The 17,970-nt window shown below is 46.0% G+C and overlaps 1 protein-coding gene across 10 annotated transcripts in view; it reads left to right on the forward strand.

The window, feature by feature from the left end:
* The window catches only part of LOC135224677 (serine/threonine-protein kinase prpf4B-like), a 282,228-nt gene that overhangs the window by 246,916 nt on the left and 17,342 nt on the right, over positions 1–17,970 (forward strand). For 5 of the 10 annotated variants that reach the window (XM_064263917.1, XM_064263918.1, XM_064263919.1 and 2 more), the window contains exon 2: positions 4,900–5,092. The exons of the other annotated variants lie outside the window; for them this stretch is intronic. In XM_064263917.1, coding sequence (XP_064119987.1) covers positions 5,035–5,092 — 58 coding nt within the window. In that variant the 5' untranslated portion in view covers positions 4,900–5,034. The remainder of the gene's footprint in view (positions 1–4,899; positions 5,093–17,970) is intronic. 10 annotated transcript variants of the gene reach the window in all.

A 17,970-nucleotide genomic window follows, 5' to 3' on the forward strand; every position in this document is an offset into this window, starting at 1 on the left:
CGGGACGTACTCCCTCTCCTGATGGGCGTTCTCCATTTTCCTCCTTAGGGAGGAAGGGGAACTTAGTAGTCCGGGGAGTTCCGTCGAAGAAGAACAACCGGTAGCTTCAGCTGTCTCGGACTACAAGGTTCTGTTAGGCTGTTACGTTCAGCCTTCGGGGAGAAGTTCCAGCCGACAGCCCTAGGTCTCCTCCCTCTCAACTTTCGTCTTACAAGACCGTAAAGACCCTGAATTCGTCGAAATGAAGACATCGCTGTCGACCAAGAGGGCGTTTAAGAAACTTCAAGACTTTATGTCCAGAAGGAAGGATCAGGGCAAGACCACTTTCGCCCATCCACCCTCTAGACTCCCGGGCCGGAAAGGAGGAGTTTGGTATGAGACCAAGGAGGATGTGGGAGTAAAGGTCCCTTCGTCCGCTTTGGGTGACTTCTCCAGTTTAGTGGACGCCCAGAGGAGGTCTCTCTTAGCGTCTGCTAAGGTGTCCTGGACTCCGGTAGAGACTGACCACCACTTGAAGGGACTGCTTCGTACCCTTAACGTGTTTAATTTCCTAGATTGGTGTCTGGGAGTTTGGACCTTCAGTCTAGGAGTCCTGATTCTCTTAGTCTGGGGGAGCTGTCCAGCGTGTTGTCATGTATGGACAAGGCCGTCAGGGATGGTTCGGAGGAGCTAGTTTCGAATTTTGGAAACTGCCTTCCTGAAGAAAAGAGCATGCTGTGCAGTTTTACTGCTAAGTCGGTATCTCCCCTCGCTCAGAAAGCGGAATTGCTCTTTGCGCCTCTTTCGGACCATCTCTTCCCCCAGGCTATGGTAAAGGATCTTGCACAGAGTCTGCAAGAAAAGGCGACCCAGGACCTCTTGGTTCAGTCTTCAAGACGTCCAGCGGTTCCTTCCACTTCGACATTCAGCAAACCCCCTAAGAAAGTCAAACCCTTTCGCGGGGCACCCCCCTCGAGAGCAGCTCCTCGAGGGAGAGGGTTTTCGAGAGGAAGAGCTTCATTCAAACCCAAAAACAGCAAACAATGAAGATCTCGTCCTTCAGACACCAGTCGGGGCCAGACTGGAATTTCTTTGCGGAGGCTTGGAGGCAGAGAGGGCGGATCCTTGGACCCTCAAGATAGTAGAGCGGGGGTACAAGATCCCCTTTCTACTATCCTCCTCCTTTGACATCAACTCCCAGAGACCTCTCTCCATCCTATCAGGGAGAGAAGAAAAGTGTTCTTTTTCGATCTATTAGACCAGATGGTCGAAAAAAGAGGCGGTGAACAAGTCTTGGACCTAGAGTCACCCGGGCTTCTCACAACAGGATTTTCCTAGTGCCGAAGCAGTCGTCAGGTTGGCGCCCGGTCCTGGATGTGAGCAGGCTCAATCTTTTTTGTAGAAAAGATAAAGTTCAAAATGGAGACGCCTCAGTCGGTGCTGGGAGCATTGAGACCTGGCGACTGGATGGTGTCTCTAGACCTGCAGGACGCGTACTTCCACGTCCCAGTCCACCCTCTTTCAAGGAAGTACCTGAGATTCGTCTTGGACAAAACAGGGTTTGGTAGTTCAGAGCCCTTTGTTTCGGTCTCAGCACGGCCCCGATGGTTTTCACAATGATTATGAGGAATGTAGCGAAGTGGCTCCATTCGTCAGGAATCAGGATATCCCTCTACCTCGACGATTGGCTGATCAGAGCGTCGTCGAGGCAGAAGTGTCTGAAGACCTTCAGTTTACGCTAGCCCTAGCAAAGTCTCTGGGTCTTTTGGTCAACACCGAAAAGTCGCATCTGACAGTCCATCGTGTATCTGGGGATTCAGATGGATTCAGTGGCTTTTCGGGCGTTTCCATCCCAGGAACGTCAGCGACTGGGGTTAGAGAAAGGTCGCAGCCTTCCTAGAGAGAGAAGCTTGTTCGGTGAGGGAGTGGATGAGTCTGCTGGGCACCATTTCCTCGCTAGAAAAGTTTGTCTCGCTGGGAAGGACTGCACCTCAGGCCTCTTCAATTTTTCCTTGCGGAAGAATGGACGTCGAAAGAGGACCTGAATGCGATCCTAAGGATCTCCAACGAAGTAAAAAGTACACTTAAGATGGTGGCTCGACCCTCAGAAGTTACGAGAGGGCCTCTCCTTAAATCTTCTGAGCCCCGACCTAGTGTTGTTCTCAGACGCTTCCATTTCCGGTTGGGGAGCAACACTAGGGGGGAAGAAGTGTCAGGCTCCTGGAGAGGGGAACCAGGTAGCCTGGCACATCAATGTAAAGGAACTGGCAGCGATATTCCTGTCGCTGCAGTTCTTCGAAGAAAGACTGTCAAGCAAGGTTGTTCAAGTCAACTCGGACAGTACCACAGCCCTTGCGTATCTAAAGAATCAGGGAGGGACTCGCTCCAGATCCCTTTTTCTCCTGGCGAAGGAAGTTCTGCTATGGGCAGACGCAAGGCGCATCAAGATCCTGACAAGATTCGTGGCAGGGGTTTCAGAATGTTAGGGCGGACCTTCTCAGCCGCCGAAATCAGATTCTACCAACAGAATGGACCTTGCACCAGGAAGTCTGTCAACAGTTATGGAGATTGTGGGGACGTCCTCTAGTAGACCTGTTCTCTACATCAAGGACGAAGAGGCTTCCTCTGTATTGCTCCCCGGTTCTGGACCCAGGGGCAATTGCAGTGGACGCGTTGCTCTGGAACTGGACAGACCTGGATCTTTACGCCTTTCCCCCATTCAAGATCATGGGGGACGTAATTGAGGAAGTTCGCAGCGTCAGAAGGGACAAGGTTTGACTCTGATTGATTTCCCAAATGTGGCCAGCAAGAGAGTGGTTCACAGAGGTCATGACGTTCCTTGTGGACTTTCCCAAGAACGTTGCCCTGGAGGAGAGATCTACTCAGACAGCCTCACTTCAAAATGGTTTTCATCAAAACCTCTCCGCTCTGGCCCTGACTGCGTTCAGACTATCGAAAAGTTGGCCAGAGCGAGAGGCTTTTCAAAGGCAGCTGCGAGAGCAATCGCTAATGCTCGAAGAGCCTCTTCAAGAGCTGTCTACCAGTCTAAGTGGTCCTCCTTCAGGGCATGGTGCAAGAAGGAAGGAATTTCCTCTTCCACGACCCTCTGTGAATCAGATAGCAGATTTCTTACTCTATCTAAGAAATGTGCAAAAATTGGCAGTTCCTACAATCAAGGGTTATAGAGTATGTTGTCTGCCGTTTTTCGCCACAGAGAAATGGACCTCTCCGACAATAAGGGTCTGCACGATCTCTTAAGGTCGTTCGAAAACAAACCACCAAAGTTCCACAAGCAAGACCGCCCTCATGGAATTTAGATGTGGCTGTTGAAACATCTGATGCTAAGTCCCTTTGAGCCTCTCCATGAAGCTTCTCAAGGGACTTAACGAGAAAAAAGCTTTTCCTAGCTTCTCTCGGCGCGAAGAGAGTTAGTGAAATCCAAGCGTTCAGTAGCCTAGTGGGTTTCAAGGGAGGACAGCGCTGTCTGCTCGTTGAACCCTTCTTTCTTGGCTAAGAACGAGAACCCGTCTAATCCTTGGCCAAAGAGCTTTGAAATCAAAGGAATATCGAGTCTCGTGGGTCAAGAACCAGAGAGAGCCCTGTGCCCTGTCAGGGCTCTCAAGTTCTATGTGAATAGGACTAGAGAGATAGAGGTCCCTCAGGTAATCTCTGGTGCTCGGTGGAAGAGACCCAGATTTGCCGTTGTCGAGAATGCTGTTGCTTTCTTCTTGAGGGACTCATTAAAGAGGCTCATTCATCTTGACCAGAAGACTGATATTGAGCCTCTTTAAAGTGAAAGCTCACGAGGTCAGAGCCGTAGCTACCTCTCTTGCCTTCCAAAGGAACATTGTCTATCAGAGATATTCTTGATAGCACCTTCTGGAGGAGCAATTCCGTATTCGCCTCACATTAACCTCCGGGATGTAAAGAACGATTTACGAGAACTGTAGTTCTTTGGGACCTTACTTTCGGCAGACACAGTTTTGGGGGCTGAAGGTAGCTCTCTCCCTATCCCTTAGCTTAGTTAGGTTTTAGTTTATTGTGTTTTTTTTTGGTTGATGGTGAGATCTTCTGTGAAAATCTCTCCCATTCCATAGTGTTAATATCAGGGGTTTTTTGGTTAGTTGGTCAGGTGGTGGTCGGTTGCTGTGTTACTGCCATATGTTACTGCCATATGTTTGGCTAGATGGTCTTGTCGCATTGTGGTCACGTCCCCGTTGACAGAGCATCCAGAGAGCACCAGCACTACAGGTCAAAACCTGGCTGGCAACTCTGATAAAGCATAAGCAGGCTTTAGGTGACAGTAATCACCATAGTCTACTTTGCTATCAGGTAAGGAACCAATAAGTTAATCTTTTATTTTTTTTTAATTTAAATTTCCTAAAAATCCTAGTCTGTCTCTACCCACCATCCGAAGGTGTGATTCAGCTATATATATATCTGACAGGTAAGTTTCATGAACAAAATTTTGGTTATTGTTAAATACATTAAGTTTGTTATACTTACCTGGCAGATATATATAATTAGAGTGCCCCCCATCCTCCCCTCAGGAGACAAGGGCCATGAATAAATTATGAATAGAAAATGGGAATGGTTCCTGATATCCGCCTCCCAGCGGCGGGAATGGGTACTACCACCTGACCGCCCCACTACGTGTGCCGCGAATTTTGAAATTCTGTCGGACGTCAGAAATACAGCTATATATATATCTGCCAGGTAAGTATGAACAAACTTAATTGTATTATAACAATAACATTTTTATTTCTAAGAAAATTATATTTTATTCTATGGAAGTAAGTCTGTTATCTATTTTTGTTTACTCCATAAGCAAAAATGTGTATCTTTTGAATAGTGACAATAAATAATTGTCTTCCATGAAAAATAATTGTACCATATTTAATGCTGGTAATTGTATTACAGGCACTGTAGTAATGAAAACAAAAGCTATTTCATCAATAGAGAGCTTTCAGGAATCCACAGTTTCATGAATAAAAGCAAACTTATCAAAAGTCAGAATTGATTCTTCAGTGCTCCTAGCACAAACCTTAAAGAAAGATGGAAGAATTAGGACAAGTGGGTTGTTTTTCAGCAGGTGACATAAAAATTGATGAAGGTATGTCAACAATGACTTATATTTTTTAATGTAGTGTAACAATATTGTAAATATTTTTTCTTTTCCCGTTAGTAGAAAAAACATAATAGTAGTATTTTATCATGAGTAATTTACTACTGTTTTACTTGTAAATTACAGTGTAATGTGAATGTATCCACATTAGATATAGACCTGGTATTTATACTGGTATCATAATGTCCTCTTCAGTACAGAACGGATTGCTGAATTGCTGTTCCAGCTAGGGAAGTAATAAGGCTACCTTTCTCACCAGTAAAAGCAGTGATTTTTTAGTCTGATTTTATTCAGAGGACATGTTGTATGCATGTTAATTCAGTTGACAAACCCCTTATCTTCTTTATGAATTAAGTATTGCCCAAAATATGATATTGTTAAGATACAATAAAGTTTTGTACATACTTACCTAGCAGATATATACTTAGCTATAGACTCGGTCGTCCCGACAGAATTTCAAAACTCGCGGCACACGCGACAGGTAGGTCAGGTGATCCACCATTCCCGCCGCTGGGTGGCGGGATCCGGAACCATTCCCGTTTTCTAAGACAGATTTTCTCTTCCACCTGTCTCCTGAGGGGAGGATGGGTGGGCCATTAATCGTATATATCTGCCAGGGTAAGTATGTACAAAACTTTATTGTATCTTAACAATATCATTTTTGTACATGAAAATTACCCAGCAGATATATACTTAGCTGATTGGCACCCTTGGTAGAGGGTAAGAGACAGCTTAAACATAATCATAATACTTATAATAAATACATTAAAAACAGGAAAAAAACAACATTTGTTCTTGGATATAATAATCCATGGTTCCTACCTGATTGGGCTGAAGACTTCATGACTACTATCTATGAGTCTGCCTGCCTCAAGAGTCCCAGTGAGGTATGGACCTATGGCTGGATAACTCTTTGGATCGTGTCAATGGGGGCTAGCCCGCTTACGCGACAGAGCCTACTCAGGATCGTACCAATGGGGGATGACCCACTTACATGGTAGAGCCTTTACCTATTTCATATCAATGGGGACTAGCCTTCTTACATGACAGAGTTAAGGTTCCAATAAGTAAACACAAGGAGCACTGAAGCCAATCCCGATCACCTGACCATGTTAGTACTGTTATAAACTAAGAATTGTAAGAGGGTCCCCTATTCCCTCTGACAATCAACCAATAAAAAAAACCACCAATAACCGAAAGAAAAATTATAATACTAAACTAAGTTAAGAAGGATTAGCCTCAGTTCCCTCTCCCAGCACTTAGATAATTGGAGGCGAACACAGAGTTACATCTCCAAAACGTTGACTCTATTAGAGCCTGAAGAGACCAGGTTTTGTGAAATGCCATTGACGTAGCTATGGCTCTCACTTCATGTGCTCTTACTCTGAGAATCTTGAGGTGCTCTTCATTGCATGTAAGGTGAGCTTCCTTTATCACATCCTTAATGAAGAACGTTAGGGCATTCTTTTGAAATAGTTCTTTTAGGATCTTTTACCGAGCACCAAAGACGTTTCTTCTGTACCTCCTAACAACGCTTTTTGCTTCAGGTAGAACTTGAGTGCCCTGACTGGCACAAAGTCCTCTCTAGTTCTTTCCTGTTAGTGAAGAAAGTCCTTTTACCTCAAGCTTCTAGGCCATGGTTTTGAGGGATTTTCGTTCTTCGCTAAGAAAAGTGGTTTAAAGGAGCAAACCGCTGAATCCTTCCTAAAACCAACTCTACCTTCCAAGGCTTGTAACTCGCTAACTCTCTTAGCTGTTGCTAATGCGAAGAGAAATAAGGACTTTCTAGTTAAGTCTCTAAATGAAGCTGTATGAGAAGGTACAAACTTTTCTGACATTAGGAACTTAAGGACCACATCCAAGTTCCAGCTAGGTCTCTTAATCTTCTGGTCTTTTGTGGTTTCAAAAGACCTTATTAAGTCATGAAGATCTTTATTGTTTGTTAGATCTAGACCTCTATGTCTAAAAACAGAGGCCAGCATACTCCTGTAACCTTTCACTGTTGATACTGCCAGGTTACAACTCTTCCTCAAATAGAGAAGAAAATCAGCAATCTTATCTACAGAGGTACTGGAAGAGGATATTTTCTTACTCTTACACCATCTTCTAAACAACTCCCACTTCGACTGATACACTTTAGAGGTGGAAACTCTTCTGGCTCTTGCAATAGCCTTCGCAACTTCGCACGAAAAACCCCTTGCTCTGACGAGTCCTTCGATAGTCTGAAGGCAGTCAGACTTAGAGCGGGGAGGTTCTTGTGAAATCTGTCGAAGTGGGGCTGTTGAATGGAAGATCGCTCCTTAGTGGAAGCGATCTTGGAAAATCTACTATCCACTCCAGTACCTCTGTGAACCAATCGAGAGCTGGCCAGAAGGGAGCGATTAGGGTCATTTTTGTTCCCTCTGAGCAGGCGAACTTCCTCAACACTTCCCCTACTATCTTGAAAGGAGGGAAGGCGTACGTATCTAAACCTGCCCAATCTAGCAGAAAGCTGTCTACGGCTACCGATTGCGGATCTGAGATCGGGAAGCAATAATTTTCCAGCCTGTAGTTCTTGTTGGTCGCGAACAGGTCTATATTGGGTCTTCCCCACAGATGCCAAAGTTGTTGGCAAACCTGAAGATTGAGTGTCCATTCCGTGGGTAGGACTTGGTCTTTTCTGCTCAACAGATCCGCACGGACATTTCTCTCTCCCTGCACAAACCTTGTGAGAAGAGAGATTTTCCTTTCCTGAGCCCAAATCAGCAGATCCTTTGCTGACTCGTACAGGGAGAAGGAATGCGTCCTCCCCTGTTTCTTTATATATGTCCGAGTGAATTTGAACCACCAGACCTGAGACCTGTTCCTCGAAATGAACTAGAGCCAGATGAATGGCTGTTAGTTCTTTCTTGTTTATGTGCCAGGACACATAAACAACCTAAGGTTGCTCCCCACCCCGAATCTGAGGCGTCTGCAAATAACGCTAGGCGAGGGTTCTTTAAGTGAAGGGAGATCCCCATTGCTTAGTGTGGATCTACACCAGAGGAGATTCTCCTTGATTCTCTTCGAGATTGGAAAGGTTTCTCCCAGTTCTTGAGACTTCCAATCCCATTTCTCCTTCAGGTAAAATTGAAGGGGTCTGAGGTGTAGTCTTCCTAAGGAAACGAACTGTTCCATCGAGGAGAGGGTCCCCAGTAGACTCATCCATTCCCTCATGGAACAATGTTCTTTCCTTAAGAAGACTGCCACCTTTTCCAAGCAGCGTTCTCAATCCTTCCCTGCGAAGGATAACTAGAAAAAATCCGAGAATCCATCTGAATCCCCAGATAGACAATGCTTTTGCTGGGGAGTCAGCATGGATTTTCTCGAGATTGACTAAAGTCCCAGGGACTTTGTCAAGTTCAGAGTTAAGTAAAGGTCCTCCAGACATTGTTTCTCCGATTGGGCTCTTATTAGCCAATCGTCTAGATATAGTGAGATCCTGATCCCTTCCAAATGTAGCCAGTAAGCTACGTTCTTCATGATGTCCGTGAAGACTTGAGGGGTAGTCGAAAGTCCGAAACACATCGCTCGGGCAACTGAAAAATACTTTTCCCTTGAAAAACATAAATCTTGGGTAATTTGCCTTCTGCGATGCCGATGAATTGGGCACATGGAAATACGCATCCATGAAGGGTCCAGGGACTACCATCCAGTCCCCTGGACGAAGAGCATACAGAAACAGAGGAAGACGTCTCCATCGAGAATTTCTTTTTCATAACAAAGAAATTCAGGGCACTGACGTCTAGCACCGGTCTCCATCCCCCTGATGCTTTTGGTACCAGGAACAACCGATTGTAAAATCCTGGAGACTGGAGATCTTGTACCAGCTCTACCGCTTCTTTCGATATCATCTGTTCCACTGCCTGAAGAATAGCTAGCCTTCGGATCGGATCTGAGTATCTTGCACTCAACTCCCTTGGAGTTGTCATCAAGGGAGGATTTTCCCTGAAGGGGATCAAATGTCCTTTTTTTTAGGATTGAGAGGGACCAAGAATCCGCTCCCTTCTGCGCCCAGACTTTTGCAAAATGGAGTAGTCTGGCACCTACTTTTGTCTGGAGGACTCTCTGTTCATCTAGATTTCCCGAAGGACCTTCTAGATGGTCTACTCCTCCGTTCTGGTCTGCGACCTCTAAGAGGGGTTGTAGAAGAGGAGGCACCTCGAAAGGGCTGCACAAAAGAGGGTCTCTCTCTTTTTTCAATAGGAACGTCGGGTCTAAACTTTTTAGCCGAGTGTGTGAGGAGATCCTGAGTTGCTTTCTCCGTTAAGGATTTTGCTACCTCCTTAACCGTCTCCTGCGGGAACAGATGTGAGGAAAGAGGAGCGAAAAGAAGAGAGGATCTTTGTGAAGGCGATACAGCTCTTGCCAGAAAAGAACTAAAGACCAATCTCTTCTTTAATACTCCTGTTCCAAACAGAGAGGCAACTTCTACTGAGCCGTCCATAACTGCTCTATCCAGGCAAGCCAGAACACTTGACAGCTCTTCCATAGAGACAAAATCCGTGTCTTGGGCTCTCTTGGCTAATGCTCCCAAGGCCCAGTCCATGAAATTGAAGACTTCTAAAGTCTTGAAGAGGCCCTTTAGAAGATGGTCCAATTCACACATGCCCCATGTTGCCTTTGCAGAAAGCAAAGACTTCCTCCTGGATGCGTCTACCAAAGAGGCAAAATCAGCGTCTGCGGATGATGGGAGGCCTAATCCCATGGGTTCTTTGGTCTCGTACCACCTCCCAGGTTTTCCTGTTAATTTGGAAGGAGGACAGGAAAAAACTGTTTTACCAGCTTCCCTTCTTGAAGCTAGCCATTCCGTAAAGTTCTTTAAAGCCTTCTTCATGCATAATGCAGGGCGCATCTTAACGAACGATGAAGACTTATGCGTCCTGGTGCTGGACATTAGTGATCCTGGTGAGGGAGGATCAGCAGGATGAAGGGAGTCTCCGAACTCCTTGAGAAGCAGAAGAGAGAGCCTCTTGTAGTCTGAGACTGCTACATCTATGGGCTTCTCATCGTCCGACACTTCTTCCAAAGGCCCAACTGAAGGAGACCGTTTGGAAGTGATAGGGCTCTTCCCGGGAGAAGTACTCCTTTCCCGAGAAGGAGTGCGCTGAATCTTCGACAAATTCCTATTTGCCGTCGAAGGAGGAGAAAAATTCCTAGTCACATAATAAGAATGAGGCTCCTGGCAGTCAAAAACATTCTTGCGCCTACTAGGCTCTTGGTGCTTATTTATCTGAGGTCCAAAAGACTCTTGGCGCCCTGACTCAAGGCGCTTGAGAGGATCCCGGCGCCCTGACTCCTGACGCCTAACTGACTCCTGGCGCCCTGACTCCTGACGTCTAACTGACTCCTGGCGCCCTGACTCCTGACGTCTAACTGACTCCTGGCGCCCTGAATCCTGGCGCTTGAAAGGCTCTTGGCGCCCTACTGACTCCTGTAGTCTGACTGAATCCTTGCGTCTGACTGCCTCCTTGCGCCTGACTGAATCCTTGCGTCTGACTGCCTCCTTGCGCCTGACTGACTCCTGGTTCCACTCCTGGTCCTGCAGTCCCAAAGGATCCTGATGCTTGTACTGGTCTAGGTTCTCTTCCGGCTCCTTGAACCTGAACCGATCGAGACTCCTGCTCGATTCTAGGCGTCTAGAAGGGGAGCGGCTACGCACTTCCTGACGATGAATTGAGGCGCTTCTGTTCGGCTTCAAAACCTTGTCTAAAGGAGGGCGCTTATTTCTTGGGGAAGAGCGCCTACAGGGCAAAAGGAATCGCCTGTCAGGAGAAAAACTCCTGTCCAAAGAGTCTCTAGAAGAAGGAGATAATCGCCTTGGAGAGTGTGAGGGCTCTCTCCTAGCCGAAGAGGGGCGCTTAGAGGAACTCTTAACAGGGAGCGAAACATCTTTCCTCCTTGTTGAATCCTTGGAGCAGGAGCCTACCAGAGAGGATAACTGCTCCTGCAGGTTGATCAGGAACTTCTTCGTGGGATCCTGAAGAGAGGACTCCTCCTGTCTCGCCTTCTTAGGATCAGAGGGCCAATTCTCAGGAAAACGCTCTGGGCTAGAATCAGCCGCGTCTCCTTTAGGTGCCTTCCAGGCTCTCTTCAAAGGGTGCGATTGAGAGGCAGAACTCCATCCTCGTTTAGGAGAGGAAGAATCCGAGGCCGAAAAACACTCCCTTAGGATGCCCTTTCTGCGGCTATCCAAGGCAGCCTGGGACGCTACATCAGGATCTGCCGAAGGGACGCCTGACCGTTGGGGATGTTCTGCATCCTCCCTGCGGCTTTTGACATTCCTCCTCCCATGGTCCTGGGAGTTTGAAAGCGGTCTAGGCCTAGGAGCAATGTGGAACCGGTCAGATGCCCCCTCCACTGCACTGGGGACACTGCACAAATCACTATCACCACTCTTACCTTCGTTTAACGCTCGTAACTGAGCTTGAAGTTTCTTGATAGAAGCTTTAACATTTTCCCTTTCATAGGAAGAATCCTTGGATTCAGTACCGGGAGAAGCAGCTGTGGCTAAGGGAAAAACATTAGTAACAGGAGAGTTATGAAAGTCTTGTTCTAGAGAACAAGATCTACTTGATGATCTAACAGAAGCTTTCCTGATTCTCCCCATCCCTCTCAAGTTTCCTAACATAAGATGATAACTCCTTCCACTCAAGCTCTGTTAAATTCTCACACTCAATACAGGTGTTGTTAATAGAACATTCATTATCTCTACATTTAGAGCAAACATTATGAGGGTCTACCGACGATTTCGGCAGCCTAACCTTACAATCTTCCCTATTACAAACCCTAAACATATAGGTGAAGCCTTAGTGTCAGACATTGTGAAAGAGCAATCAAAATCAAAGTCGAAAAACAGTCCACAATAAGCGTATGCCAAGCCAGAGAAAAAACAGAATACGTCGCCAAAAAACCAATCCAAATTCACGGCAAACGAGTAGAAATCCAAAATGAAGGAACGAACAACAGATGTTGTTCGCTCAAGCGACGAGAGAAAATCTGTCTTAGAAAATGGGAATGGTTTTTCCGATCCCGCCACCCGCAGCGGGAATGGTGGATCACCTGACCTACCTGTCGCATGTGCCGCGAGTTTTGAAATTCTGTCGGGACGACCGAGTCTATAGCTAAGTATATATCTGCTGGGTAAGTTTTCATGTACAAAAATAACTTTTTGTACATGCAACTTCCCCGGCAGATATATACTTAGCTTATGTCTCTGACGTCCGACAGAAATTCGAATTTCGCGGCACACGCTGCAGGTAGGTCAGGTGATCTACCCCCCTGCCGCTGGGTGCAGGAATAGGACCATTCCCGTTCTAGAACCAGATTTTCTCTGTCGCAGTAGTGTCAACATATGTTGTTGCTACCTCCTGACTTGATTTTCGTTTTTCATCGCCATCGATCTTCTGGCTGTCTTTTTTGCGGGGAAGTACAGGGGTCCTCGAGTTACGACGTTGATCCGTTCTTACGATGCTCGTAACACTATTTTCAGCGTAAGTCGGAACATTGAAAAATACCACATGATTTAATGTAAATTCTATCAATAACAACGAGAGAACAATTCCTTACCTTTATTAGTTTGATTGGCTTGCACACTGGGAGAGAAGCTGCGGTGCTGGAGAGACTGGGGGAGGTTAGTGAAGAGAAAAAGAACCTCCAGAGTTGCTGGAGATGTTGAGGCAGCATGATTCTTGAGGTGAGGCAGAACATACTACTGGAGATGTTGGGGCAGGTGAGTCTTTAGGTGAGGCAGAACCTACAGAAGGTGCTGGAGATACTGGGGCAGGGTGAGTCTGGGTTAGCAGAACATTCAGAAGGTGCTGGAGATTGTGGGGCAGGCGAGTCTGGATTAGCAGAGGCAGCTGAGGTAGAGGGTACAGGATCTCCTGCAGGCCTCTCTACCTTCTTAAAATACTGCTCCAGGTTAGTCTGAACAGAGAGCGACCTCTTTTCATCCAAGATCTCCTTGTAACACTGCATCAAATCCATGACGCCTCTGGAAAAAAACCCTAGTGAACCTGTCCAAGTTGGGGATCCTGAGCCTCAAAAGTGACAACGCTTGCTGCAACTCTGCAAAACCTCTTATCAAGTCCTGCCTTGTGAAAGCCTTAGGCTCTGGGGTGGGGTCTTCCTTCTTCTTCCTCTATCATCTGCTTCTCCAGTTGTATCAGGTCCTCAGCAGAAATAACTCCTCGACCATGAGACTCCAGCAGCTCTGTAACATCATCAACCTCCATCTCCAAATTGATTTCCTTACTCAGGGCAACAACGTTTTCTTGACAACTAGCTGAACTGTGTCCTCAAACCCATGGAAATCATTCATCACAACTTGAGGATTGTTTTCTTCCAGAACACCATTCATGTTTGTTTGCTTAACCTCCTCCCAGGAATTAGCAATGTTCTTTACAGCATCAAGGATGTTGTAGGATTTCCAAAAGTCCTTCAGAGTCAAGTCCTTCTTGGTTTCAGTTGCCTGTAAAGCCATAGCAATTGTCCTTCGTAGGTAGTAGGCCTTGAACGAAGCAATCACTCCTTGGTCCATAGGCTGTAAAAGGGCCGTGGTATTAGGTGGAAGGTAAACCACCTTGACATTAGGGTTGAAGTCTCCCAGCTGGGCAGGGTGTCCAGGGGCATTGTCCAGCACTAGCAACACCTTAAAGGGGATGCCCTTGGAGGCGCAATACCGCTCCACACTTGGAACAAAATGGTTTACGAACCAGTCCCTCAAACACTGCAAGTGTCACCCATGCCTTCTTGTTGGACTTCAAATTACTGGTAGTTGACCCTTCCAAATGCCCTTGAGTGCCCTTGGATTTTCAGCCTGATACACCAACAAGGGCTTCAGTTTGAAGTCGCCAGCAGCATTACCCCCAAGAATAAAGTAGCCTCTCTCCTTGCTGGCTTTATGACCGGGTGCTGACTTCTCCTCCTTGGCGATGTAAGTGCGGTTAGGCATACGTTTCCACAAAACAAACCTGTCTCGTCTACGTTAAACACTTGCTGAGCAGAATAACCCCCCTCCTTAATTATCTCAGACAACGCTTTAGGAAATTCACTTGCTGCTTTCCTCATCCCCACTAGCAGCTTCACCTTGCAATTTAAGGTTATGGTAATTGGCCCGAGCCTTAAATCGCATAAACCAACCCCTACTAGCCACAACTCTTCACTTTCACTTCCCTCCCCCCCTTTTCTTTTTTTTTTTTCTTTTTCAAACGCTTCAAACAATCTTTTCGTCTTCTCCTGAATCACCATAAGGCTGACTGGGATACGCCGTAGATTTTGGTCTTCCAACCAAAGCACCAATAACCTTTCCATTTCAATTTATTAGACCACTACGCTGCTTAGTTATCACTGTCGCTTTCATAGGAGCAGATCCTTTCACATGTTCAACGATGCGCTCTTTATCTTTGATAATGGTAGCAACGGTCGAACGGGCTAAGCCAAGCGAGCGGCCAATGTTGTTGGCGTTTCTCCCTTCTCAGATCGCTTTATAATGTCCACTTTAATTTCCATGGTGATGGCCTTTCTTTTTCTTCGATGCACTACCATCAGAAGAGTCCGCCTTGCGCTTGGGAGACCATAACAAAGAGCAAAAAGTTACAAAAACGACGTACAACACGAGGGAGAGAGAGGCAGTGTAAACAAACCAAAATGGCGTATGGGCGAGGAATGAGCGTAGCGAAGCGACGCCGTCCTCTCCCCCACAAAGCGTATTCTTCCGCCGTGCGCCCGGAACTAGTTCGCGTTGTTTACGTTGCTTACGACGCTAAACCTCGTAAGACGGAACGACGCAAAATATTATATATTTTTATGGGGGCGCGTTCGTAACCACGAAAACATCGTAAGTCGAGACCAGCGTAACCCGAGGACTTACTGTACTGGGTCTTTGGTTCGGCATACGCTTTTATTAACTTTTAATGAATTTGGGCTTTTTCGAAAATTTCGAAGAATATATGACGTGTAACTACCGAAATTTTCGTAGACACTCACATAGTTTGTTTGCAAGAAAGGGAAATATTAATATTTATTCATTAATACGTGTAATAAGTGTTAGAATTGATTGAGGAAATATACTGATTTCCTACTTTAGGGAGTCAGTATATTTATACGTTTCTTTTAAAAGTTTTTTGGAAACTCGTACTAACGAGCAATTAGAGTATTAACAGTACTACTAGTAGTGTTGCATCCTCATCACCTTCTTACTTCGCAGAAACTTCAAATTCATAATTGCAATTTGAAGACAAGGATTGTGGCTCAAAATGCGAGCTATTGAAAGGTAAGAAGTGATTACTAGTGTTCCCATTGCAGTGGAGGGTGCGTCTGATCGGCTCTGTCTCGCTCCCAGGCCTAGACCTCTTTCAAGCTCCCAAGCCCAGGGGAGAAGGAATGTCGAAAGCCGTAAGGAGGTTTTCAGAGAATCCCCACTGGTCAGGCGTCCCCTCGGCAGGTTCTGTAGAGCGTCCCAGACTGCCAAGGATAGCCATTGAAAAGGCATCCTTAAAAAAAATGCGTCTCTTCATCTTTACATCCGAAAAGACGAAGAATGTATTATGTTTTGATGATCTAGCGCGTTCTCTGAAAACTAAGAGAACACTGAGCAAGAGCCAGCCAGGAACTTGGGAAGCCGCGTTCCAGCAAGCTAGCGTGAGCCACGTTCCAACAGCCAGCAGCGAGCCGCGTTCCAGAAAACAGACTAGCGCGAGCCGCGTTCCTACAACCAAACGCGAGCCTCGTTCTAGCAACTGAGCGCGAGCCGCGTTCTAGAAAATTTTTCTTGGCGCAAGGCGCCTTCAAAGAGACGAAGCGCCAGCCTGGCGCAACAAGAGCAAGGAGCCTTATAGTACAGTGGCAATCAGAACGATCCTTCCATTGAACGTTTCCGGGCAAGAGGCTCTTTCTAAAAGGGGTCTAGTAGGCGCTCGGAACTATCAGGGCGCACGGGACCTTCCACACAAGCGAACGTTCCAGGAGCGAGTCTCCTTTCTAGCGTGCGGAACATTCCAGGTCGCGCGGAACTATCCAGGCGCTAGGCGCATGGAGCCAGGCGCCAGACATATTCCAAATCTTCTTAAGAGAGGAGGTCAGTCGCGAGGCTCCTCTTTGGAGTTTTTAACTTGAGCAACTTTCTCTGCAAAGGTGCAAGATGTCGCACAGGCGGCCGTCGCGTTTGTCAGAAGGATTCTGATACTAAGAGAAGCCATTTTCATTATTCAGAAGACTCCTGTGTTTAGCAGTTCCTCTCAATGCGGACTCTCTCTTTTCCCCTTGGCCATTCATTGCTCTTCCCTCTTTCTTTTTTCCCATCTGCTTCCCTGTATGAGGGCAAGCGCTTTGGGAGTTTTTTGTTTCTTGATAAGCAATCTCATCGACGTTTGGGTTGGGGATGATGGCGGATAGGTAAATATCTACTTCCTTCCGTAAACCCTACAAAGAGAACAGGAATTCTGTCTCTTCCACGATTTATGAGGAAATCACGAAGATTTAAAGAGTTCCTGGATTAACTTCCTTCCTTAAGGAGATATATATACTCTTTCTATCATTCTATTAACGAAAAGAACGAAGACAGTAAAAATTTTTTCCTTTATCTGCCTCGGCAGGAAAGAAGGTAGTAGAGTATCTGCTGTATGAGAATACGATACGGCAAATCACACATACCGTAGTACTTCTTTGTAGAGCAACTCAATTACCAGTATCCTTCCAGGAATTTCCTAGGAAGGACTACGCTTAAAGGGATTGTTAAGACAACACCTACTTAGCTTCTAGATTTATCGAAGTCTTGTTTCGCTTAAATATGCATTAATAAGAACTTCCTGAAGTTCGATAATAATTTTATAAGATTCCTTTATTTAATGGAGTAGCTGGCAACTCTGGAAGAGTAAGGCCAGACGGCTAACGGAGACTGCTATCGCGCCTTAGAGACCAACGCAGTAACATGTAGGTGTCGGTCCATGAGTGGTTGGTTACATGTCTCTCTCCTGCGGGATGGAAATAACTAACCGTGTCTCTCCCCTACAATCGCGGTTTTAGCCTCGGATTGAGGGGATAGTTAAGCAAACATAAATAAAATATTGTCTGCCTTTTGCTAAGAAGCTTTCAATAAGAAAGATATTACCAACATTTCAATGCTGTTTACCGTAGGTAACATTATTAAAGGATTCTAACGCAGCGGAACTCTATATTATGATGCTCTCATGCTTACGAAAGCATAGCTTATTAGAGTACATGCTTAGTGAGAAGATGAATGTAGTAGAAGAGAATTCACTTTAAGACTACGGTATGGTCAAGTCTTATGCACGTTCCGAGGTTAACTACAGAATTCCTAGTATCCTTACAAAGGTTTCCTAGATTAATGCTGTTTACCACAATGTGACAGTATTATAAAGGATTCTAATACGGCAGAGCACGATATAATATAATTCTCTCATCCTTTCGAGAAACGCACACAACCTTTTTAGAATCGGATATTGCTCAAGAGAAGATGGGTGAGTCGGTATGGGAAACATTCTCTTAGTGGCAGAAGTTGTTTTCCTGAATGGACTATACTACGTATATAAAAGGTTTTTTTCCTACTAAGAACGGAATTAACACGTGAAGGATGTCGGGTACATAAAGGCACAGATGTTCTGGCACTAACCTTAAAAGAACTAGAAGGAAGCGCCAGCCTGGCGCAAAGCGTCAGAAGCGCCAGCCTGGCGCCAAATTGCGTCAGAAGCGCCAGCCTGGCGCAATGCGCCAGAAGCACCATCCAAGATATTTTCTCGTTTTAAGCGAGTTATTAACCTAAGAGTCCAGTAGTGGTTGGTTTGGTGTTTGCTTCTCACCTCGTGGTCGCGGTTCGATTCTCGGCC

Source organism: Macrobrachium nipponense, chromosome 12, assembly GCF_015104395.2.
Source record: "Macrobrachium nipponense isolate FS-2020 chromosome 12, ASM1510439v2, whole genome shotgun sequence".
In the NCBI taxonomy this organism is placed as follows: domain Eukaryota; kingdom Metazoa; phylum Arthropoda; class Malacostraca; order Decapoda; family Palaemonidae; genus Macrobrachium; species Macrobrachium nipponense.